Below are 24,993 nucleotides of genomic sequence, written 5' to 3'. Positions count from 1 at the left end.
AATGAATTTCCAGATCACATGAACATCACATTTTCCCTTCAATGGGAAACAGTTTACCTGAAAACAACAGGAGAGGGTCCACAGAATTTATGAAGGGTTTTCTTTATGTTGTCACTGAGAGTAGATTCATCTAAGTACCAGGTGCTTTGATCTGATGCAGAGGGTCCAGCAGTGGGATCTTACAAAAGACAAACACATTTACAGTCTGCAAACTTTGAAGATATTTTACTCTATGTGCCCAACCACAGAGTTAATAAGGAGTACACAGGCAGTGCTACCCAAGTTATTTCACCCATTATTGAACACCCTATTCAGAATTATCTTAAAATGCTACCATAACATTATCTTCAACACTGACAACACTAAACTAGCAGCTTCTTCTTGACCAGAAGGGTAATGGAGTATTAAAATAGGAATGCTCTAACATCTTTGGTAACCAACACTTAGGTAAGCTACCCCAAGTCACAGCTAACCCAATCTAGTGTTACCAATAGTCCTGTTTTAAGCAGGAACTTGGGAGAGGTCCCCTTCAATCAACATTTCCAGCAGTCTATATTTAATACCAAATTAAAAAGAAAAACACTTTGTTAGAAAGTGACTGATGCTCCCTTCTTCTGCAAGCACTCTGAGGTGCCTATTGCCATATATACGCCTAAGTGCCAATACTCATCCCTTTTCCTTGATTTCTATCTGCAATCCATGCTACAGGTTAAGAAATCTGAAGCTATGGAAATACATCCTCTCCTATCTGTGATACAGATTACTGAAAAAAGATACATTAGAATTACCTGGGGCTCCACACACTGTGTTGATGGCAGTAGACTGAGAAGATAATAACTCGTCCAGCAAACGCTGAGCTGTTGGAAGAATCTGAAAACATGAAGCAAACTTTCAATATACACAGTATTTCTTATCCTGCTATACCCAGCAAAAGATCGTGACTGAAACACTGGTAATTTCAGTACAGAATACACAGAGCTACGTTTTCAGAAGGACGACAGAGGGTGCTAAAGATCACACAATGGCCACAAGCTGTCACACCTCTGCTCTCACAGCCCACGCACGGCTCACTTTCTGCAGTCACACCCTAAGAAGTAAACAAAAACATCAGTTTATTAGCTCCCTTCTCATTTATTGAGGAATAGAAGCCCACAGAGAGTGATACTGCAACTAATTTTGAGAGTCAGGGAAGTCACTGCTGTCAAGGTCACGATTTTCCTGCACTTTGAAAGATCTTTACTTCTTGTTCCTAAATCATTTCTCTAAAACCCAAGCAAATGGGTGCAAGAGACCAATTAGAAAATACATCTACACATAATTTTGGGGGCAGACTTTAAATTATTTACCATCCAGTTAGCAAAGGGATTCAGTAGTAAATGAATGCAATTTCAGCACTAAACTAATCATATCTTCTGGACCAGCTCAGAGCATAAGCAGAGAAGGTTCACGCTCAACTGTAAAATCCTATGTAGATATATCCTTAACGCACTATTTTTGAAAGAAAACTGCACAGTAGATAGAGTTTTTCCCCAGACTAAGTCTGGGCTGAAAGTGTGGAGCCATTTAGCCTTTAGTATGCACAGAACAGGCAAATTGTTAATCCACATAATTAGGATTTAAATAACTTGCAACAGAATGTCTGATATTCTTCACCTCTCTCTGTACAACAGCTGAAGCAAAAGAGCACTCTTACTGTAAAGCAAGGCACATTCAGGACACCTATATTTGCAAATAATACAGATACATCTCAAACAGATGGAAGAAAAAAATGATTCAGAAGGATATTTTGCATTTCAATCACCTGAAGAAACAAATTCAGCACTAGGCTATTTTGTACCTTTTTTCTACTACTACATATTTTAAGAAAAGTCACAGGTCTTGGCAGTGTCACACCTTAAGGTTGAAGTAAAGTACCAGAGACCTGCGGTGACTCTCCTTTAGGCTTTTTTTGCTAAGATATTCGTGTTTAATTGGAATAGGAGTACTGTCTTCATTTTGGGAAATAGCTCTTGGGCAAAGAACTAGGTAACGAATTCCAGCTGCTTTTCCATCATTTTCATAAATATAGAAAACACTTCCTACAGAGTTTCTGAAAAACATCTAACTGCATTGCTATAGACCATCATCCCCTTACACTTGAAAGTAATCCAGCATTATATTTACTGTACCCTGTCATTCACAAACTGAAAATAGAGATAAAATAGAATCATGCATACAGCCTGCTCTAATTCTACATCATGTAGTCAAAATATGGGGTCCCAAGGAATTAGAGTATCTATCTCCACCCAGAAATCTTGAAGACCAGGAATAAGACTGTTGAAAGAGTTTGGGGTGTGACTTGCCTATTTCAAAAAAATTACACAACATAGATTAAGACATATCTCCCAATAAACCCTAAACTTTTCTGTTGGGCAGCAATCATCAGATTATCTGTCAAAACATGTTCCTGGTGCACAGACGGTACACGTGACCAAAGGAGAAATAAACCCTGCAGAAAGGAGCAGACACAGAATATCTGAAAGCAAACAACTCACATGCCATTCAGGAAACAACTACCACCACTACTGACCTTTCAAAGCCCTCCCCTACTAAGTACCAGACTGTGCCATAAAGCTCAGTCTGAGGAGAGAAAAAAAGCTTTGCCTGTTATGTAATGCAGCAAGAAGCACACACTACTGGTGCTCACCTCTCAGCAACAACAAAGCAGTATTTTTATATCACTTTCATATTGTAGAATTCCTCTAGTTCCCCTCATAAGAAGATTAGTATTTCTGTAGGAAATTTAGAGGACATTTTAGCAATAAAATATCTTAGTGTCCCAAGCGAAGCACTGTAATATGAATTTTAGGCACATGCTGCCAGTAATCTAACTCCTATTTAAGAGGAGTGCATTACAAATGCACTGCTGAAATTTGACAGATACCCATGCAGGTCAGTTTTTCTTAATCTCCTTTAGCTGAACCAGCCTAAAAGAGTTGCCAAGCACTTGTATTTTTAAAGCAGTCATTTCACAATCACTTAGGTATTCTTGTGTATTTTGTGCAAACACTTTAGGCAGATGATATAAATGACCTGACCTTCAACAACATAGATATTTAAGGAATAAAAGAGCAGACTTTGACTAAAAAAATGTCATGTCTATTACCTTAAATGATTCTTATGAATCCCCAAGGAGCTACACTGGGGGAAGTCCAAAGGCTACCAGTTAGGTGCATTAGAAAGTGCCCACTTAAGGCACATACAATACTTTACCTGGGTAGTTCTATCCACTTAGCTAACCAAACACACAAAAAAGAAACAAGCTGATTTGGGCTGACCTAAGTTTTCAACAATCATGCACTTATTTACTGTGTTTGATCTTTCACGAGCTCAGCATATATTCATGCTGACATGAATAACCACCACTCTTCTTTCTCCTTTTAAGACACTTCAAATCTTTTACTTGGCAATAGACAATTGTTGAATAATAGAAGAACAAACCTGAAAAGAGCAAGAACTGAATGCCTTCCCAGCAGCTCACAAATGAATAGGGATAACTGGTTATCTTGCAACAAAAGACATCATATAAATTGACCCAGAATAAAGATAACTGAATTTAACAAGTCATCAGTCAGATGATGGTCCCCACTTACCTGTTGTGGAAGTTCACTGATTAGGTACTGAGCAAATTTTTGCAACTGGTCTCTTTGTAACCGAGACAAAGACTCAGAAACAGGTGCTCGTAAGCACACTGCAGATGCCTGAAGAAAGAAAAGGAGACACAAACTGCCATTAATAAAGCTGTGTCCACCAAATGGATGAAGTGTCACAAACACTTACTATGCTGATGCATATCATGCTTGGTCTTGATGGCCAATTTTTTTTTCTCTGAAATTATGTAGTGTGCTGCAGATAAGATGCAAATAAGCTGTCTAGGCTTTATAAAAACTGTTTTCAAGAGTTTTTTTCAAGGAAACTGCTTTAACAGCTGTGCTTAAGATCTGTTGTTGCTAGCAATTGCACAAATACTGGCACAGATTTCACAAACAAACCTCTAAAATAGGACATTATCCCTTAAGCTTCTGGCAAACCAACCAGCTCTGTGGGGGCATGTTTCACAGAATCACAACCATCTCATTTATCTCATTAGAGTTTCTTAATTCAGTCTTAAAATCTCTTTCCATATCTTAGAACAAATTAGATTATAAAAAGTCACCACTAGCTTCTTATAACCTTTTTCACCCACATAACAAAAATGTCCTACTTAAAATTTAACGGGTACACAGTCAAGAGCACTTTGATAATAAAGATACTTCAGATATTGTCTTGTCTACATAGAGCAGTACACCTTGGCTTGTAACTTGCTAGTGCCAGAAGTCAGTTTATACAAATAGAAAAATCCTTTCACTATCACTTTTCAGGTTGAGAAAGGATTGGAGGCAAAAGAATAATTTTTATCTTACACAGCATCCAAACTTTCTGAGTGTAAATAATATACAGGACAATTCGTTTTCTAGCCTCACTCTCCACATCCACCTTTTAGAACTCGAACTATGAATTCAAAGCAGAACCCACTTTTTTGCCAAGTCTCCAGTCCTAAGTACAGAAACTAGACCAATATTCTGATTATTTCACAAGAGTATGTATTTAAGCCAATTACACTTGTCCATTGTGAAATACTAACAAGCTTCATCAGGTTATTAGCACTTATTTAAGAATCTGGAGTTGATCATAAGCATGTTAGCTGTAAAATGTTCTGTGACAGCAGAAAATCTTCTGTTTCCTTCAATCATCAAAACTTAATCCTCTGTGTTTCTCAGCTTCCCAAAGCAGAGGAAATTAAACTGTATGCAAGACCAAACCCTCAGCTGGTGTAATTCCTCTTGATTCTACACATTTTCAACTGAAGTTGGTTAGGATATAAAATGCCTACTTTTTGCTCTATAGAAGGCCACATAGAATAAAAGCAGTATAATAAAAACATAAATTTAACTGCTTGAAATCTGCAAGCCAAAATCACAGTTACCTGCCCCAGTAAGTATTAAAATGAACTGGTAAACATGAAGGCCAACAGTGTTCAAAATTACTTTCCTTCTGCACTCTGAGCAAACAACAGAAAGAGTGAGCTTTCAAATCCTGTACTTGCAAAGACTTAATAAAAGACTAACTATTGGTGACCTTTCACTCTTTTCAGAGATAAAGAAATAATGAGTGATTTTAGCATTTAAATGAGAAACAGAAGAGGCCAAAAAGCACTCAGTATGTACCCTTAGCAATCTGCACATTACCAAAGGACAGTCTGCAGTTTAGGGCCTCAGACAATTCAGCCTGTAGACCGCAACTGTGAGCACACATGTGCACAATCTGTAACCAAAAGGAGTGCCAAGAACCATTTCCTAAAGAGAGTGTGCACTGCATAGAGCTGTACTGAGAAGAGACTTGGTGCCCAGGGGAGAGCAGAGCTGTGCTGGAGCCTACATTGTGGATGCGGAAGAGGCAGAGCGCCACGACGTGAGCGCACCACTTGGCCCCGGCGCCGCAGGTGCAGCTGCACGACGTGATCCGGCACCGGTCAAACATCACCGCCACGTTGTACGCGCCCTTGGGGGGCACCATCTGTGGGGGCACCACAGTGGCACTCAGATGGAAACCTGTGCAAATTCAAAAGTCCAAAGTTACTCTTTGGGTATTTGGGAAAAAGATTCAGCCAGCACAGAAATACACGTATATGCCATTTAAACACTGAAACAGTATGTCTGGCAACAACATTCATATAAGGATGGACATGGATCTAGAATCTCCAGCACTTTTTTCTTCCCAACCATGGGAAGAAAATGCCTGAATATTAGCAGAGAAGCATAATATGTTACAAGAGACTCCAAAATACCAGCTTTTAATATGTCAATTAATTAATTTCTCTTATTATTTAACAGAGAAAAGCAAAAGTGGATAAAGTCATCCCTGAAAAGTGTCAGGTTTTGTTCACAGGATCAAAGCTAGACTATATATACACATTTTAGGCATAACTTCTGTGCTAAGTCTGGCTACAGTGCAGAACGGGCTAGGTGACTGGTTCGGAATTATTTCCAAGTCAATAAATTTTCACAATTTCACAGTCAACTAAAGAAGGCAGCACTTAACTTGAACACTTACTTCCACTTTGTGGCTTCAGAAACTACCCATCTGTCATAAATTATGCACCTTCTAGCAATTTTGTTAATTTTACTTTTTTATAAATCATGAACTCCGAAGACAAAAAAAAATCCTCTTGCTTAGACTAAAATCAATAGAAAGGAGAAATTTACGAAATAACATTTGAATGAATCCAGCCCCATTAATCAGTGATCATAAACAAATAAATTATGACAAAGGACTTTAACAAGGCTTAGCTTCACGTAAACTCATGTACAGTGCATATGAGTTGTACTCATAATGCAGCTTCCTCTGCATATGTCCCTCTGGAGATATTACTCATCCAGAGGGACACATATAATCAGGGTAAGGCCACCAGGAGCATGAATCTTCTACCCGTCTTTAAGGTGCCTATCAGCAGTTAGTCATCCTCTACAGGAATGAGTAGCAGTCTCAGAACTTTTCTGCTAATCTGGAATTCAGTTTTAATGAAGCACAGAAAGCACCAAGGGCATCAAAGTCATAACCAAACTTCAATCCAACAGTCTACCTTAAGTGAAAAAACATGGCTTGGGACAGATGATAGTTTCTCCATAATGAGGGCAAGGAAGGAGATTATAAATCCACACTACTAAGTTTTTATTATGATATTGTGGGAACATAAAAATGATGGTGTTCAGGAGTGCACGTGACCTACTAAATTAATTCCATTTAAAATAATGTGCATAATTTCCTTCTCAAAATATAATCCCCATACCAATACAAATTTGCTCTTACCTTGCTTAACCTTTCTATTTCTCCTGTTCACCACAATTCAAATCCTCTCCCTGATGTGATTATTTTCATTAGTACACATAATGCCACCCAAATTCTTCAGCCATTTTAGCAATTGGAACAGAATCAAAACAAAAGAAGGCATTCACACAAAATTACTGCACTGCTTATTACCAGATACAGTTGTCATTTATGTTTCACATTTGGATAATACAACCCAAACAGTTCAGCTAGTCCTTCTGTTATACTAAAAGCATCTCAGAATAATGCTCTGGTTTTCACATAAGCAAATTAGGCATTTCACAAGTTGGAATTGCAGCAATTCTGTTTCACTGCAAAAAAGAAGTATATGAAAGGTGTTAGAGAAGACTGGATCCCAGCTATAAGCTCTTACCAAGCTCCTACCATGACATTCTTCTTTGTATATGAAGAGAGTTAACTGATAATGCAATGACGGAAGAACACATACAAAAAGAGACAAAATTTAAGGAGTTTAACATGATATATTACAAGCTTCAAATCAATCTGTAGATTGACAAACATGCCTGACACTGACAATGCTAATTCAAGCAGCACTGCCCAGTTAATTCTTTTGCAACACCAATCTTGCTGTACTGAACAATTGTTTGTGGGATGGCACAGGAAACTATATGAGGAAAGAAATCTGGATTATAATTAATGGTTTCTTTTACCAGGAAAAATCAAAGAATCACAGAATCTCTGAGATTGGAAAAGACCTCTAAGATTCCCCGCTCAAGGGCTGCTTCACTTCCTGTGTTTATGCTCCCATTTGTCAGCGTATGAAACTCAATAGTGCAACTACACACGACCTTAAAATCATTTGGAGCAGACAACTGGAAATACATTCACCCCACCTGTGCTGCCCAGCTTCTGAGCTGCTATTCAAGGAAAAAAAAAATCCCACCATTAGATACAGTTCCTCTATGAAGGACAAGGCAACCTTACTATTTAAACAAAGTTTCCTCCTTCCCTTCCACACACAAGCCTTTGTCAAGAATCACAGCTGCTTCTATGTGTACTTGAGAAGTTTACTTCTCACCACCTCCTCTTTTTCCCTACTCTTCTCCCCCAAGCGCAGGTTTTGCCCTAATATTCCCAGCCTTTGTTCCTGTACATTGCTTTACACTTCCTTCCCTTTTTAATGTATTACTGAAACAAGTGCTGACCACAGTCTTTTACTGTCTATTAAGTATTTTACTCTTTTCCTCTGTAAAAGTCCCAGGAATTACTGAATTTCAGCAAGCTGCTTTTTAACTCATTTTCTCTCTCTCAAACATTTAGCTTCCTGAAGTTTACCAGATTCCTTTGAGGCCTCTCTCAGCATTTCAGTCATGACATTGGGAGATTATGAATGCCCTCAAAAGTCAGTTTAATCCTATTTAGCAAAATTTCCAAATCAATGTTGACATTCCAAAATTACTATTTGGTCTCACTGACAACACACTGACACTGTGCAAGGTAGTTTTAACTCAATCTGACTTATGTACGAGGAATCACCTCACTTCCATTCCCAAGAATGCCTGCTATTGGTATTACAGTAGACACCAGACTAGATAGTATCCTTTCAGAAGCTTTATCCTATTTTTGGGTAACAGTTCACCAGTCTCTTGCAGTTTGCATATCTCAAAGGCTATCTCCTTTTCTTTTTGTTCTCCCCAAACCTTCATAGTACACATCCCTTTTATTCCTTTTCTCAGGGCTCTTTACCTAAATTTATTAATTTCACTCATCACTGAGAGTTAAGTATTACTGGTTCTAGTAACTAAACAAACCCACATAAGTCTCTATCCCTCATCACACGAAAATATAGGAAATTTCCTAAATTTCCTCCTTAACATTATACAGTTTTTTATATTATCATTTTTCTTATTACAACCAGGCTCAGTTCCCACATGCCAAATAATATTCTGAAGCTTACACTTGCAGGAAAAAAAATCTGCATGGGATTGACACGGCCCACCTTGACATACTATTATTTATTTCACATAATGCCTTCTGGTCAAACAGCTGTCACTGAAAAAGCTATCTCAATATTCTTTTTTGCTTCAAAGGATTTAATGAAAAATCCAGAGCCCAATTCTTTGTATAGACTAGTTTCTATAGCCAAAAAACATAAAAAGAACAAGACAGTAGGAGAAGCTATAAAACCCACTGTCCAACAAGAAGGATTTCTGTCTGCCAAAATACTGTACTATTAATACAACTCTTTTGCTACAAGAATAAACCTTGCAAACCTCCTCTGTGCCATACAGGCACTTTAGGCAAGGCATTCATTTGATCAGACAAGTAGAAATTCAAGTTCTCTTCAGCAATGAGGAATTTAAGCATTATGAAGACAAACATATCCTATACAGTTTTTGCAAAATGCTAGGACAGATTAAGATTCAGAATATTTCAGACCTTTCAGTCCATTTCACAGCTGAGCTGATTGAGGCCAAAATAAAACGCAGCATTTAGCTCAAGACATTGCGAAGAATACATCTGGCAGGGAGTTTCAGCTAGGATGCCAGAAAAGCTTGTTTTGAGACATGGTCATAGCACTGCTGTCCCACTGCAGATATGATTTTGGGACTCTGAAGTATCTAGAGACGTGGAACTGCACTGTTCTTACCTATCTGGAGAGGGTCTTTGACAGCCCTCACCCGGAAGAGCTGCTCCCCTCGCTGGAACTCATCTGCACTGCCATTCGCCAAGCACGAGTACAACCTGCAAGAGATAACCAGAACAGGTCAGAATCAGTCTGGTTTTGAGAAACTTCACAGGATTATCCTCTTTGCTGACATGACTTTTGAAAAATCCTTACTATCTTGAATAGGAAGTCCAGGTTTCTCCCACCCTTTTGACATTACAATTCAAGCACAAAAATCATTAGTGTCTTGCTAACTGGGTTTGTGTATAGCCACTGGCATTTTTAGGAATTTCAACCTAAGGCTCTGAAATACAAATTAATTCATCGGCTAAAATTAAGCCTTTATATATAGAATAATTCAAGGTCTAATGCCAGCAACGCCACAATAAAAACTCCTCCTAGACTAATTATCTGCATGCACTCGTGAGGTTTTTGTACACCTGTGTTCATCAGAATAACGAGCATATACAACCAGCTGGCTAGCTCTATTCACCAACAGGTGATCTTACATCAGCACTTCTGACATTACCTCCCCCATCTGATACCTGAACCTTAGACAAACATATCCAAGAACTTTCAGCAAGATTCTTTCTAAAAGAGTGTAGTATCACTACTTTGCAACAAAATTCTGAATGCACAAGCACATGGGTAAACCTCCTATAATATAAAAGCTTCAGCAAAGCTTAGAAATAGATCTAAAAGCAGAAAATCTTTGACTACGTAGCCACATAGTTAATGTGGAAACATAAGAAATATAGTCATCTGACTATATCAACTCTGATCACTGATTTATTCAGCAAATTCTGGTTCTCCTATTTACACCAACAAAGGGCTTGCACTGCACACTGAGCTAGCCCCCCTTGGCAATTTCTGAGCCCAGTTAAAGCTCTGACTCCAGCAACATGTTCAAAATGGAAAGATGACTTCGTAAGATTAACACAAGGACAAAACTCTACAAGCTAGCCTACTGTTAGGCAAATTGAAGGGTGCATTTATTTTGCTATGCTTTATACACAGAACCTAGACGTCTATATGGTTTTCCTGGCACATATTTAAGGCAGCTCACCCTAGAATAAAACCCCATATCATAGCATATCACACAGTAATCGATCCATGTATTACTACAAAAGGCACTTGAGAGCCACAGAAGCACCAAATATAGGACATAAAAAGGACAACGATTCTCCTCAAATGAACAGAACCTTTTCTTAAGCATCAGTGAAAGAGAAATAGTATTTATTACCTGATATCTTCCTCATTTTCTGGGAAACTCCAGAAGGCGATTCGAAGTTGCAGCTGCTCAGGCACTGGAGGATAAACTTTCTCCACCACCTCGAATGGAATGTGAAATGCAACCTGTTTTGCAGAGAGTTCCACCAATGGGATCACCAGCCCATCTAGCAAGATAAGAAACAAGAGACAATTAGCCATTCAAAGAACAAAACTTGTGAGAGGCTAAGGAGGTCAAAGCAGGGAGCTCTTCCACTCTCTCTTTTATCTCACCACTTTCAAGACCATTTTTGATGGATAGTAAAAGTCAGCACAGAAATCTTCTGAAGAGTTGTCTCTCAACTCCGTGTTTGTCTTCAGCCCCTCAGGGCATGGGCACACATCCCAAAAAGACCAGTCCTTAGCCAAAAGAGCTGCATCAGCCTAGCAGACTCAAACTTAGCAAGACTTACGGTAATCAAGTATTTTTCACACATTTATTTTATGATGTGGCAGCAACATCCTGTGAATTTCAGTAGTTTACACAAAGAACTATTACAACATATATGCACAAGTAGGAATAGAACGGTTATCCAGGAACCTTAGTGTTGACTTTTTTTGACAACACTCAGTATTCAGCTATTTACAAGGTTTTAATTTCAATAAGTATTTGTTGGTTTATTCCCTCCACCATCACCTTTCATATGATATCTGTCTTTATACTTTAAATTCTTCAGAGAAGCAACTGGGAATTCATGTGTCAGTGCAGTGCTGACTACACTGAGCTCATGAGGATCCTAACTGAAGGCAGTAAGAGCTTTATATAAATACATTTAACCATCACCTTTGTACCAAACTAACTCCACTTCTTACATTTTTAACTGCAAATGAAGATTTCTTAACATCTATCTATATCTAAGGCTATAAAACCCTTACGTTTCTGCTTTGCTCTGACCTAGATTATACTTTATACAAAATGACAGACTTGTCTTATCTGCAAGTACATCCCTGCTTTACTGAGATCACCTCCTGACCCATCACTACAGCAGCCTTGGCTCCCCCATCTTCCAAACCCTGTTGCCAAACCCCTAATTAATTCCGTTTCAGATATTCGATGTTATGTCTCTTTGCCTCCCTCACCAGCCTCTAAAACACCACTGGAAGCCAGGATGTAAATCAATCTGGCCCTCAGCTTTCCCTCTCCACCGGCCTCCAGGCAACATATCAAAGGAAAACTTAAGCCCTGATGTCAGTAAGCACTTTCTCACCCTCTGCCTAGAGACACCCTCCAGTCCCAACAGCTGGGAAAGATAGGATTAGGAGAGGGCTTTCAAAGTGCATGCACACAGTAAAGCAGCCAACATCTCCCCCAGTACTGAGCAGACCTGACAAATGAAAGGATTACATAAATATGGAAAAAACACACATTTATGATTTTTTTACTGCAGTGAAATTAGATTCATTAGCCACTATTCCCTTCTCCCAGGGTCAGCCTTTTACTATCAGGGTTGTTTCTCCATCACCAGTGACTTTTATTCTGTTATAGATCTAGTCTCTGTTTTACAGTGCTATAATCCCATTCACAAATGTGGGAGAAGCAGATTATAAAATGAACAACACAGGGAAAATGATGTGTCCCTTTCTCTACAGCTAGCAGATAAACAAGCTTTTAGCAGAAAAGTCATTTCATTTACACTTTTGACAACCAGAACAGGTGTAAAGCTTTTATCAAGTCACTAAAAAATACACTACTTTTAATTACTCCCTAGTACTGTTTTTAATTAGTGCAACATAGTCAAATTAATATCAATCCTACTGCTACAGTAGTAGTAAATACCACAGTACGTCCAAATTGAATCACTTTCATACTTGAAATTACTCTGAGTGATGAAAGGAGAGGGATTTCTCATGGTTTAAAATGCATTTCTTCTATAGAGGTACTCTATTCAGTTATCTCATTACACAGTACTAGAAAAGAGGTAACACCTAAACAACCTCTACAAAAGGTAAAAGGCTGAAAAAAATACTTCAGTACTGAGTCAAAGACATGCACATTTTTCTGAGAGCTGCAAGCCTGCAGCCTTGATGGTATTCCTTTTTACAAGGATCTGGTGCTGGTTATGAAGGTGAGATTAGAGATGCTACAACATGAGACCTCCTCATCTGCTCCAGCACAAGTCTAGCACAAGTCAGCCAGCTTGATTTTAATAACTGTACACAGTGAAGTAAGGTAACAGGCTGACTTTGCACTGAACCCATTAACTGATTCATCAGCTGTACTGCGTTAGTAGTAATCAGCAGAAGACAGGTGGCCAATTATCTGGCATAACTCAGAGCTCACAGCTGAAACATCTTCAGAATAAGGTGAAATAAAGTAAAACCTCGTGGGGAAAAAAACAATAATCTTACTTATAAAACCATGCACCATTCTAAAATTCTGAATTTTCTATAAGGAAAAAGAGACATAGAAAAAATAGCAGAAAATAACTGAAAAGTAGAAAATAATTTGTCAATCACACTTCAAGGATGAGTGAATTTGCAATAGCTACCTTGGCATACATGTAAATGCTAAAATTAAGAAGTTAAACTGCCCTAAGTTTCAAGGGGGTAGTTGCCCATGTAGCCAAGGTGAGACAATCTTACCTGCAATATGACTCAGAACATTAGAGAGTCTTTTCCCATTAGACCTCCTGAAAAGTGAGCTGGACAGTCCTACTTTGGTGCTTAAACTAGACTTCAAATACTCTCATCTGAGTCCTAAACAATGAGAAATCTATTCAAAAGGTTTATTTCTGGATACACAAATCCTGGGTTGGTGGATTTATACCTACTTGTAGGTAGGTTCATACCCACTTATGTCAAGAGGTATTATCAATAAAACAGACAAAAGGTACTCTCAGGTTCTATAATAAATATTTTTAGCAAGGAAGAAAAAAGGAAGTCGCTAAAAAAGTAAAGGAGAAAGCACCACAGCTTCTGCTGAGAAAGCAAAGATAGGTATAGGAAGGAAGATTGCAAATTTAATATTTAAAAAATTATACAGCAGTAAAGTCAAAGTTCTTGAGATAAAACTATCCAAGGGAGAAGATAATTTTAAATTGTGGAGCAAAACTAGCAAGAATCACTATTTGCTCTCGGAACGCAGACATGATGACCCAAGCAGAACAAAAAGCACATTTCAAGTCTTGGGAGAATAGTCACAAGTAAAGCATAAGCAACCTGAAACAATTCTCACAGGTTAAATGACTGAAAAACCCAGGTCCAGAAGGGATTTTGAGAAGCAGTCTAATCTATATCTCCTACCTAAAATGCAAGATTGAGCATATCTAAACCATTCTGACTAAATCACACCTCATCTACTTACTGCCACACAGAACATGCAGCTTTGATGAGGACTATCCTGCCCTTTTTGCTATCGTTTTATGTGAATTACAGGTTTGATTTTTATAGCCATTTTGTAATAGCTAAAACTTTAGAATAGATGTAATTATTCCTGCTGGAACAACAACAACAAAACACCTGACCCCACAACAGCCAACACAAGCTGTGCACACAAACCTGCATTTTCACCAGCAGAACAACATCTGTGCCAGAAGGACTTACGACACAGAGATGAACATGTAGCAGCTGCTTCACCTTTCCTGTTAGAGGGTAGGCTGTAATAAGTTGCAGCCAACAATAACTCATAAAAACAGATCATGTTCAAAATGAGCTAGCAGTATTCCTTCAGCACAGTAACCAAAAAAAAGAGAAGAAACGGCTTGAACAATCAGCAGAATAGGGATCATGAGAATACCAAAGAGCTATTAAACACAACAGAGAAAAAACAACTGGGCTAAACACTGAATATATCTGTTATGAGGGTATTTCCACTGAGTTACTTTCATTTGACACACATCTCTAAAAATGAACTATACATACAAGTGAATGAATACAAATTCAAGTGAACAAAACTCACAGCAAGAGATAAGACACAGTGCAAAGATAGGAGACATTGCTTTTCCTATACATACCTTTAGAAAAATGGCATGTTAGGCTGCATTATCTTTTTAGATCTGAGTCTACACCTTTGATTTTATAGCAATCCCTGGTCCCCAACCCACTGTTCCCCTCACCTTTCCCACTGGCTTCAGTCATAAATGTAACAAAGAGTAACAAAGTAATACAACTACAAACAGAACAAGAAGATAAAGAAAATTAAGTGAATCACCTCGGATATCAAAAGCTAAAGTGCAAGAACAGTAAAACTAAGAGGAAATATGCAGAATTCAGTCTTGACCAGTGAGGGAGGTAGGTGGGGGGTGTTACAAAACCTGTTTTGCAAATCTCATTTTAAAAATAGTAAATAATACAGTGCTTTTTACAGGATGTAGAAAGACAAAACTGTTACTGTAGAATGCACTTACAGCATTTTTGCTTGTTTTATTTAAGTGCCCTTTATTTAAATGCCCCTTGGCTTAAGTCAGTGATACATTGTCTCTCTGATATCCCTTAAAACCAAAATGTGCTGAGAATTCTCAAACAGGCAAGCAGAGGAAGTATTGCATTTAATCATAACATACCTAAATCAACTCTTTAAAAATATTTGTTTTCTTACTGTTTTCTGTACATTTCCTTCTAAAATTCTGCTGTTAGTTTTAGTTTATTCTCTTGTTCTTTTTTTTCTTTCTAGAAATTTATTCTCAGAGTTGATGTCTTTAAGAAGTATGTCCCAGAGAAATATAGTCCTTCAGAGCTCAAACTTGGCAAGAAATATCAGAAAACTTCACCTTTGTCTTGAACACTGTAACAGTTGAATGTGAATGCTGTGAACATACTTTAAAAAAAGTTTCCCTAAGTGAACACTGCAAAATTAAACACAAGCCTTTTAATCAAAAATGTACTTGTTATTTCAAATAAATTATATTCAAGGCATTTAGGCCATTGCTCATATTTCTTCTTCCATTTTACCATGTAATCAATATCTTATAAAAAGAAACATGTCTATTAAAAATAAACAAAATCCATCTCTGAACTGAGGATAAGACACGTGGTATGTAACAGAAGCATTTTGCAAAAGTCTGAAAACAAGATACTTTCTCTTCCTTTAAAAGTATTTCTCATGCAAAGCTCCATCCACAAGGCACATGAATTTTAGTTCCCTGTTCAAAGAGGTGTTAATTAAGAGCAGAACTGATTCCATGGCTCACAGATACACCACCATCAGCTGGTTTTCTATGACACTAACATTTTGCCCGGGTAAGTCCCAGCCCTACAAAGTCAACAAAAAGGGACCATCAGAAGTGTTGAACTAATATCCTTGCAGCCTACGTAAGCAGTAAGGGTCACAAGACACATTTATGTCTGCTTGCCGCTCTGCGGCTTTCAAGCACAGACTTGTGAGATGAGTAGTGAACCTTTACTTTACAATTTCCCAAATTTCAGGCAACATTATAAAAAACAGAGCCCATCTAGAATGCACTAGTACATAATACATAGAGATGATGGAATATTAAGAGCATCTTTGAACAGTCTTGGGATTACAATCTTGGAAGTAAATCAGACTAAGTACAACTAAATTAAGCTTCATGGTCCAGTCACAAACAGGATAGCAATGGTTTCAAAGAGGTACAGGAAAAGTTCTCCACCTAAGTGGAAGAGATTTCTCAGCTACTCTGTGCCTGTAAGACTTGGAACATATGAAGTACTGGACCACAACCACCAAGCTCTAGAAGAAAACTAAATACTTAACATAAAAACGCAACTGAAATAGCTAACATGAATTTAAACATACAAAAGAAAGAGAGGCAACACACAAGCACTTAAAACAATTGAAGTATTTACCTTTAAACATCCATACCAAAATGGGTCAAAGGTAGGGGAGAGAGGATTTGGAATAAAAGAGCGCAACTAAATTGAACAGCACGAGAAACTTCCATTGCAAAGGCTCACAGATGAACTTCTGGAGCAGCTCTGAAGCTCCATCCTACAGCAAAAGAAAGATTAACGACACATATGCTGAGAGTAGACCATCCACTAATGCACATTAGATAAAAGAAGAACCTCACTCAAGATACCCTCTTTCAGGCCTGTATTCAGGTACTTACAATTAGGGATTAATTTCCCTTCAAAAGATCATCAATCTCTCAGTTGCAGATGATCTCTTCAAATCACACAGCTGGTCTCAGTGGCATTCAAGTGAACAGATGCACACATCACAGACTGCTTCAGCTCAACTGGAGCTCCTGGGTGTTCTTATGGCAGTCCAGCAGACACAAGAACTGAGCAGACACCAAGAACAGGCACCACTTTCTTGCCCCAAATACCACACAAGGGAAGAAAACCAACAGGCAAGCCGAGGGGGGAAGACCCTGAAGCTGAACCAAGACCCTCCTACATCAGAACCTGGCAGTTGAATGGACACCGGGAGCTGCATCTGCACCCAGTCACAGTCTAGCTTGACCATATGCAGAGTGAAGCATCTGAAAACCAGACGACACGATGCAATATTCAAATACTGACAGCTGTCTTCAATTCCCCTGCTTCAGATTAATAATTCCATGCCATTTTATACAAAGGGAAAAACCCACAACGTTCCTCGTAAAAAAACCCAAACAAACCACAGTATTGCTAAAAAACAGAAGTTTTTCTTTTACAGGTTAAGCAAACTAATGTGAAGTTACAGGTTCCTGATTCCCCAACTATTTGAGCATCATCAATCTTAAGAGAAGTGACTCCTTTAACTGAAATACTTGTTGTACCAAGTTATAATAAAGTTTCAGCTATTTGTTTCTCAGATATTATCCACTCCAATTCCCTGCAAAACACTTCAGCATTCACAAAGCCAGCTGCAACAACAAATGGAGAACAACAGCCTTTGGTGGTACTCATCTGTGTGAGTTTTTCACACACTGTGACAGATCAAGAGGGTTAGACAAGACAAGAATAGGGATCAAGCGATGGAGATAGGATGCTACAAATGGTGCTGATTTACTGTTAATCAAGTTTGCTCAGAACACAGACTAGAGGGAATGTTCTGACCTGAGGGCTCCCTTGGTTTTGTTTTCTCTGAATGTTTTTGTACTTTTAAAATATTCACATACTCATGACAAGCAAGCTCAACTAAACAAATGATCTAGCAAAAGCAGCAAGGACAGGACACTGTAATGCAACTCTCAAGTATTTCAGGCAATTAGCCACAGGAAAAACTCTAAAAATACAGTTTTCTCCAAGAGGCATGTATGGCAGGATGATATTCTCATCATGGAATGAAAGTATTTATACACACACACTTTTTTTAATAACCAAAAACATATTCCTAGAGAGAACTAAGTGATCAACAAATTAGCAAAATGTTCCAGAGAACAAAGTAGGATTCAGTTTGAATCACAGATACATTAATTTGTTCACAAAAAAACCCCCGAAAACGAACCCAAAAAAAAAAAAAAAAAAAAAAAAAAAAAAATCAAAACAAAACCAAACTCCACCAAAAAAAAACCAACAACAAACCACAAAAAAACCCCAAACCAACGAAACCACTATCAGGATTATTTGGTTTTATTTTTCTATCCATGCAATTCACTCATTAAATTTGCACATTACGCTTCTTACTGCCTGTAAATAGTGCAGAACCCCCAAGTAAAAATTTGGGGTTTTTTTTAAATTTAGGAACAAATCTGCTACTCTTATTTGCTTTTATCTTCCTCCTTCTCCATTGCTACTACCCCCGTAAGCTTACTAACAGTACTAAAACCCTAATGGGATCTGTGTTTACAAGACGTTCTCATACCTCTTATTTCCTCAGCGAGAGTTATGCAACTCTATCTGATCACATAAACATTTTGCAGCAGTGAAATGACACTGAAAATTATGCCAATGAGTTGCAAATGCAGAGATATAAGACCAAACTGAAAGCAAAAAAGAATTTGGAGGAGGCCTGCATCAGTCCTAAGCCACACAATGACATTTTTATGTACAAAGCAGTTGAAAAGATGAATAAACAACATAATTTTTTCATTAGCATTTACTGGATAAGACTGATGAGATTCATAGCCACAAACCATTAAAAATACAGATCCCAGATGGGCAGATTACAGTCCAGAGTTGGAAACTTCACACTTAACTGACAAACTGCAGCAACTATTACTACACAAATTCCATTACAGCCATCACAACATTTTAAGAATGGCACTTCTTTTTAACCTAATGCAAAAAGGGTCATTTTATCACAGGAGGGTGTCCAATTCACCAACAAAGTCTGTGCCACCTGCAGCAAAAGCCATAGCAAATTTCATCTGAATTCAATTTCTGAAAACTGCTTAACACTACATCACAAACAGCTCATATGTGTAAGTCTAAATATTTCACGGCTCAAATTATCTTTTGGCTGCTGGATTTTGATTTTCCTTTAAAATAAGAGAAGTGTATTATTTGGCTGATGGCATATATGTATCTCCTGGCATAATGACTTCCTCCAAGAATAAGATAGTTTAGGAAGCTATAACTAGTTCCTTCTATAAGGCAGGCCTTAATATACATTAAAATATCAGAAAAACAACACTTGTATTTTATTTGCACACAAGCCCTGTAGAATTGCAGAATACAACTGACTGCAGATTTAGAAGGGGTGAGTGGGTGGGGGGTTTTTTCAAGTGTCAGTAGTTTTAAACCTGTTAAGGCTTGCAGTTCCCTTTCTGCACATTTCTGACAAACCCATTTCATGACGGTTTTCTACATTCACTCTCTGGATTCCTACAGAGCTAAAAAAACCCCACAACTGAAAACCAACTGACTTAACTTCGCTCTCCTGTGGAGAAATGGCATCACCACTGTGCTATCATCAATCATAGAGACTGCACCTCAAAACAGTTTTTGCTAATGAACCTGAGCACCTAACACAGAAAGAATCCCACACTCAGCACAACTCCTGCTGTTTCAATATTAGACTGAGTTTAAATTATTTTACCTTTATCTTATTATTTTTAAAGTTACATCTTTAAGCGTTCCATTGTCATGCCAACTCCTAACACTTTCATGAGACGAAAGAAGCTCTAAAAAAAGAAAGCTGGTTGAGGTTTTATAACGGTAAGCGATAACTGACCAGAGAACTAAAACTCAGATGATGCACGATGTGTGTTTAATGTCCAAGATTTCTAGCACATTAAGAATTTAAAGAGGTGCACATCTGAAAACTTTTTCTGCATTCTGAAGGTCAGCTGGCTGAAGAACAGATTTCCCTTCTTCTCTTACAAGAGCTCTCTTCCTTATGTCCTTAAAGCATCATAGCTACAACAGACTGTATTAGAAACCAGATCTCTACAAAGAAAACCGCTTCAAAAACATCTTCAGAACAACAGTTCAAGGAAAATGTAGAAAGCTACAAGTTACATTTGCTAACAAAGAATATGTTTGATGAGGGAGGGGAAAAATTCATTATTTGGTTTCGTGACTTCAGGACAGAAACACCAGCACATTCCTCCATCACGACCTTGAAGTCCTAAGATCCTACTCACCTATGTTCTGCCTAATGGTTCAAGATCTTGTTGCACATGCGTACAACGCACGCACAGAAAACATCTGCTCTGAGAAAATGTAAGGACCTCTTCAAACACAACTCAAATCTAGATCAGAAAGGAGTTTTTTTCCATTTAACTCTATTGCTAATCCTATGCAATAACTGTGAAAATCTGCACAAGGCTGTGTTGATGAAACTGGAATATTCTGTGGCTTTTTTTTCAACTCTCACCTCCTCTAACATGACTTGAGATCCCAAAACTGTGATACCAGTATTAGTCAGGTAATGCAGCATTCAAAACTTGACAACCTCCTCTGGAAATCCAGACAAGAAAATTCTTAATTCAAACCTTTCCATTTCCTTCTCTAAAAAAAATTAATTCATTTCATAAAAAGAGCAGCCTGGGCAAGCAACCGACAGCTGTTAGAAATCCTAAAATAAACAGCAGATTTTTGTAAAGCAAGACAGACAGTGCTACAAAATACTGCATTCATGCCAGTGCTGGCCAAGGTTTCATGACAAATAGGGCAGCTTGCATTCAAAATAACTCTACAGCTGATGAAGCAGATTAGCTTCAGGCAAGTCATTTCCCCTGCACTGTTACTCCTTGCTCTCTCACCCCATGCAGAAAGCATTCTGCACAACCAGGATTGTGCATTCAGAGCAGACATCAAACAGCTCCTGCCTCCTGAATGCAAGGCTCAGTATTACCAGTTATTCCCACTCCTGCCCCACACAAGCTGTTTTAAAAGCTCAGAATTCAAAATTATCTCCAGTGGCCTATGACAAAAAAAAGCAACAAAGACCAACAGGGACCAAATATTTTTCTGAATGTAGATGATGGAACACAAATAAATCAAAAGTCTGACTTTACCACAGCTGAGAATCAATCTCTATCAAGAAGCATCGATATGTTTTCAGACACAAAAGGAAGTCATACAAAACACCACGCAACTTTACTATTTCTTGTGCTGCTCTCTACCATTAGTAACCATCCTTAAGTATAACACGCAAAATTAATCTCTAACCAGTTTTTCTCGTGTGTCTAAATAAATCCCAGAATAGTATTACTTGGCCTCCAAACAAATGCACTGGCAAACACTGAAGAGCTGCACTTACTGAATGTATCAGCATGACATGAGGCCAATGTTTGGCAGGCTGATGGGAAAGTTATTGTCTGAAAGGAATAGATAAAGGATCAGGCAGGGCAGTCTCACCTCTAGAGTTAAAAAAAAAAAATTAAACATCTATCAGGAACTAAAAGAAGGTATCACCTCTTAATATCACCAACTGGAAACCATTAGAGGTTTAAATATTTCATAAACGCAAGTCAAAAGAAGTTAGATACCTAAATGCTTTTTAAAAAAATCTTACCTGACTCCTTTCTCTCCCCTCTGGTTCTGTAAAAATCTCCCCAAATCTAACCTCAGGTCTATGGCTTTATGGAAAGTTACACAGCTCAGTCAGCAACATCCTTCAGTTCCAGGTTCTCTCACCACACGTGCAGCAGAGCAGTCCCCAGCTAGCCTGAACCCCACTACCAAACACAGACTTCCAAAGGTGGCAGTACCTAGCCTGCCTTAAGCTCTCAGCCCCCAGTAATTACATTTTCTCTTACTCAAGGTAAAGCATCCATCTGATCATTTGTTAATAACCTACAGCTGAAGAAAGTCCCTCTTCTAACGAGATAAACTCCTTTCCATTTTCCTCACATTACCTGCAGGGAGAACAAAATGGGCAAAACAAAACTGGGTACAAAGGCACATATGAAGCAAGCAGGCATCTGCAGAATGTTTACAGAGGAGGGGTTAGTTACAAGCATGTCTATTATTTTCAGTGCACAAAAATAATACCAAAAGCACCCCTGGAAAACTGTGAAGCACTGATTAACTGCAGCCCATTGCACAAATTTGAATAGGCAAATGAATAATATCTCCCAAGATTTCTCCAACATCACAAGACTGAAGCAAAGTCAACCATCTTCTGAAAATGTCCACAGAACACAGTTCCTGTTCACTACTGGACAGGCAAAACTAACTCCCTGTCCTTGGGAATGATAAGCAGCTTAGCTGACCCCATGCACCACTGCTTTAAATGCAAGCAAGTATTCAATGAAACTTTTAGACATTCTGGGTCAAATACAACTACACCTTCTCTGCAAGACATGCATAAAAGGCCTAAGTTACAAATATTTTCACCTGGAGCTCTGGTAAACAAATTTACCAGCTATATTTCTTTTTCCCTCCCATCTCAGCATTCGCTGACCTAAATATGAGGTAAGAAATGGAATTACATGCAATATGCAACAGGAACTGTGAAGAGCTCAGGAGAATTACTAAATTATGCCCTATAGACTTCACAAATGAACTAGCTTCTCAGAAAAAATGGTGATTTCATTTGTACACCTACTAATTACATATTACCTGCAGGACTACCATGAAGCTTAAATGTCAAACCCTTACCAAGTATTTTTACATCAGCAATCATTCCCTAAAAGCATGGAACTTGGGCACTCAAGCCATGATCAAGCTATTTAATTAGCCTCTAACACGGATTAACAAGACTTCATGTTGGTACACTCTCCAAAGGATGAGACAGATGTGATTTTACCCCATAAGAATACCAGTATAGAGATACTAAAAAGAAAATAAAAATACTAAAGAATAAGTCTCAAGAATCACAACTGGTGATACACAAAGTCAGGCAAATACGAGCATATATGGAGAACAGTAAACCTGAAACAAGACATGGACAGGTTCCATAAGGCCATAAAATACCCAATATTCACAGGTTCAGAAATTTCTCTGTACTTCAACAAAGAATCTTGTTTTGTCACACACATTGACAAGATGCCATCAAGAATGGCTCTAATGCACATAGGCATTATTTTAATGAATATCTCTAAGAAACAGTCTAGATGGTATCTTGACTACTTTTATTTTAAGGTTGACTCACTTTTTCTTTCGTTCTGACTGGGGAGACATGCTCAAAGCAGCATCTTTAGAGATCTCAAGTCTAACGAACAGAAAAGCCACAATTAACTTTTTCCAATAGTTTATCTGCAGGGGCATTGGGGGGGAGGAACAATATTAATTGCATTTTAAAATTGCATTGGTGTTTTCATGTTCAGGTGTCCATCAATGAATTATTCATGCTTACCAGTATTTCTGCATAGCAAAGAGTGATGACCATCTGCTTAAATTTTTCATCTTTGAACAGAGGAAGAAGCCAGAATCAGTGGCCCAGGTGTTCACCTGCCCACTGCTGCAATAAGCCACCACGTAAATGTCTTAATTTGGGAGAAAAAAGTACCCCTGGATGCCTCCCTGTAAAGACTCACTGCTTGCAGGCAAATTCTGGGTAATATTTCTTTTATCACGCTACCTATTTCTATTTTTGTAAAAAAAGGTGGACTTCTTTTTTTACATTGTTTTTGGTCTCTGATGTCCCTTTTGTTCATTTTCTCAACTATATTCTCCCTTCCAGCACCCAGCTTTTCTCCCACAAAGGGGCAGGATTTCTTCTGAGCACAGATATTCTTCTTCCTCACTCCATCTTATCAATTTATCCTTTCCATTTCTTTTACATGACAATTTTTATCCCAGAAAAAGAAAAAGAAGCTTGAAAGCCCTACTATATGTCTCACAATCACAAGATAAACCTAGCAGACAAAAGAAAGGCAAAAAAAGTCACTTAGACATCAAGAAGTAATACTCAGGTCGCCCTGCTTGCAGCAGCTGAATGAGAATGTTAAGATTTTGATTAAAGACACTACTCCTGCAATCTTTTCAGGTTTCCTCCTATAGAAAGAGAATGTCTTACCTTCCAATTTTTTTCCTCACACCAGCAGAGATTTAGGTAAATACAGAAAAATCAACACACAGCTTTTTCCAGCTTAAACACGTTCAGCTTCTGTCTAATTGATACTGGTAAATACTGACATCTTCATTTTTCTTAATTTTTTTTTGTTCCAGCAATCTAGAAACACTAATAGTGATTCATCACAGAAGGCATTTTTTATTAAAACCAGGTACTTTTCACAGCATCACTTTTCTCAAAATACACAATTCCAGAAGAATTTAATTAATAGGTATATTGCAACCTGAGAGAGCTCCTTTGTCTCACTCTTTTCAAAAACAGTATGTTTCCAGCTGTATGGAAGCAAATATAGATGAACTAAAAATAATCAAAACAGCAAAGTTTCCACAAATCTTGCTGATAATGCTTAAAGCACGTGAAGAAATGTGCTCAAAGACATCACTTTAAGTCCTTTCTGTTAAAAATGCTACACAACTACCCACAGCCTTGCCAGAAATAAAGAAACAAAGAAGAAAAGATGCATCAAAGAACACACAAACTATGAGAAGAATGAGAATCGTCTGATTGGTAACCTTACACTTACTGCTTGAGACTACACAGCTTCAAAGGAGGCAATTTAGAAATGTGTGATATAGTATTTTGAAATTTGAATCAGTATTTCAAGTATTTTGTTCATTACACACCACTGCTCTTTAATGTTAAAAAAAATAAAATTCTAAATGTAATATTTTAGCTAGCTGACACATATGTGCTTTGAATTTTACATTTGGAGGGTTTAGAAGGATGTTACAAAACAGAAGGAGGAAGGAAAGGGCTTAATACAGATAAAGTACATTAAAATAAAGTTGAAAAAACTTATAGCTGTGACACTATTTTATATTAGTCTTTTAACTACTTTACAGTCTTACACTTAGCTGATACATAAAGTTGTTGGTCT

At 38.0% G+C, this 24,993-nt stretch overlaps 1 protein-coding gene across 2 annotated transcripts in view; it reads right to left on the bottom strand.

Moving 5' to 3' along the window:
- ZSWIM8 (zinc finger SWIM-type containing 8) overlaps positions 1–24,993 on the bottom strand; it is a 56,538-nt gene that overhangs the window by 24,147 nt on the left and 7,398 nt on the right. For both annotated transcript variants that reach the window (XM_048311743.1, XM_048311744.1), the window contains exons 2-7: positions 10,779–10,932; positions 9,518–9,612; positions 5,458–5,630; positions 3,633–3,740; positions 789–870; positions 58–178 (exon numbers count right to left, since the gene is read on the bottom strand). In XM_048311743.1, coding sequence (XP_048167700.1) covers positions 58–178; positions 789–870; positions 3,633–3,740; positions 5,458–5,630; positions 9,518–9,612; positions 10,779–10,932 — 733 coding nt within the window. The remainder of the gene's footprint in view (positions 1–57; positions 179–788; positions 871–3,632; positions 3,741–5,457; positions 5,631–9,517; positions 9,613–10,778; positions 10,933–24,993) is intronic.

This window comes from Corvus hawaiiensis, chromosome 8, assembly GCF_020740725.1.
Source record: "Corvus hawaiiensis isolate bCorHaw1 chromosome 8, bCorHaw1.pri.cur, whole genome shotgun sequence".
Classification (NCBI taxonomy): Eukaryota; Metazoa; Chordata; class Aves; order Passeriformes; family Corvidae; genus Corvus; species Corvus hawaiiensis.
This window is presented reverse-complemented; position numbering and strand designations above follow the sequence as displayed.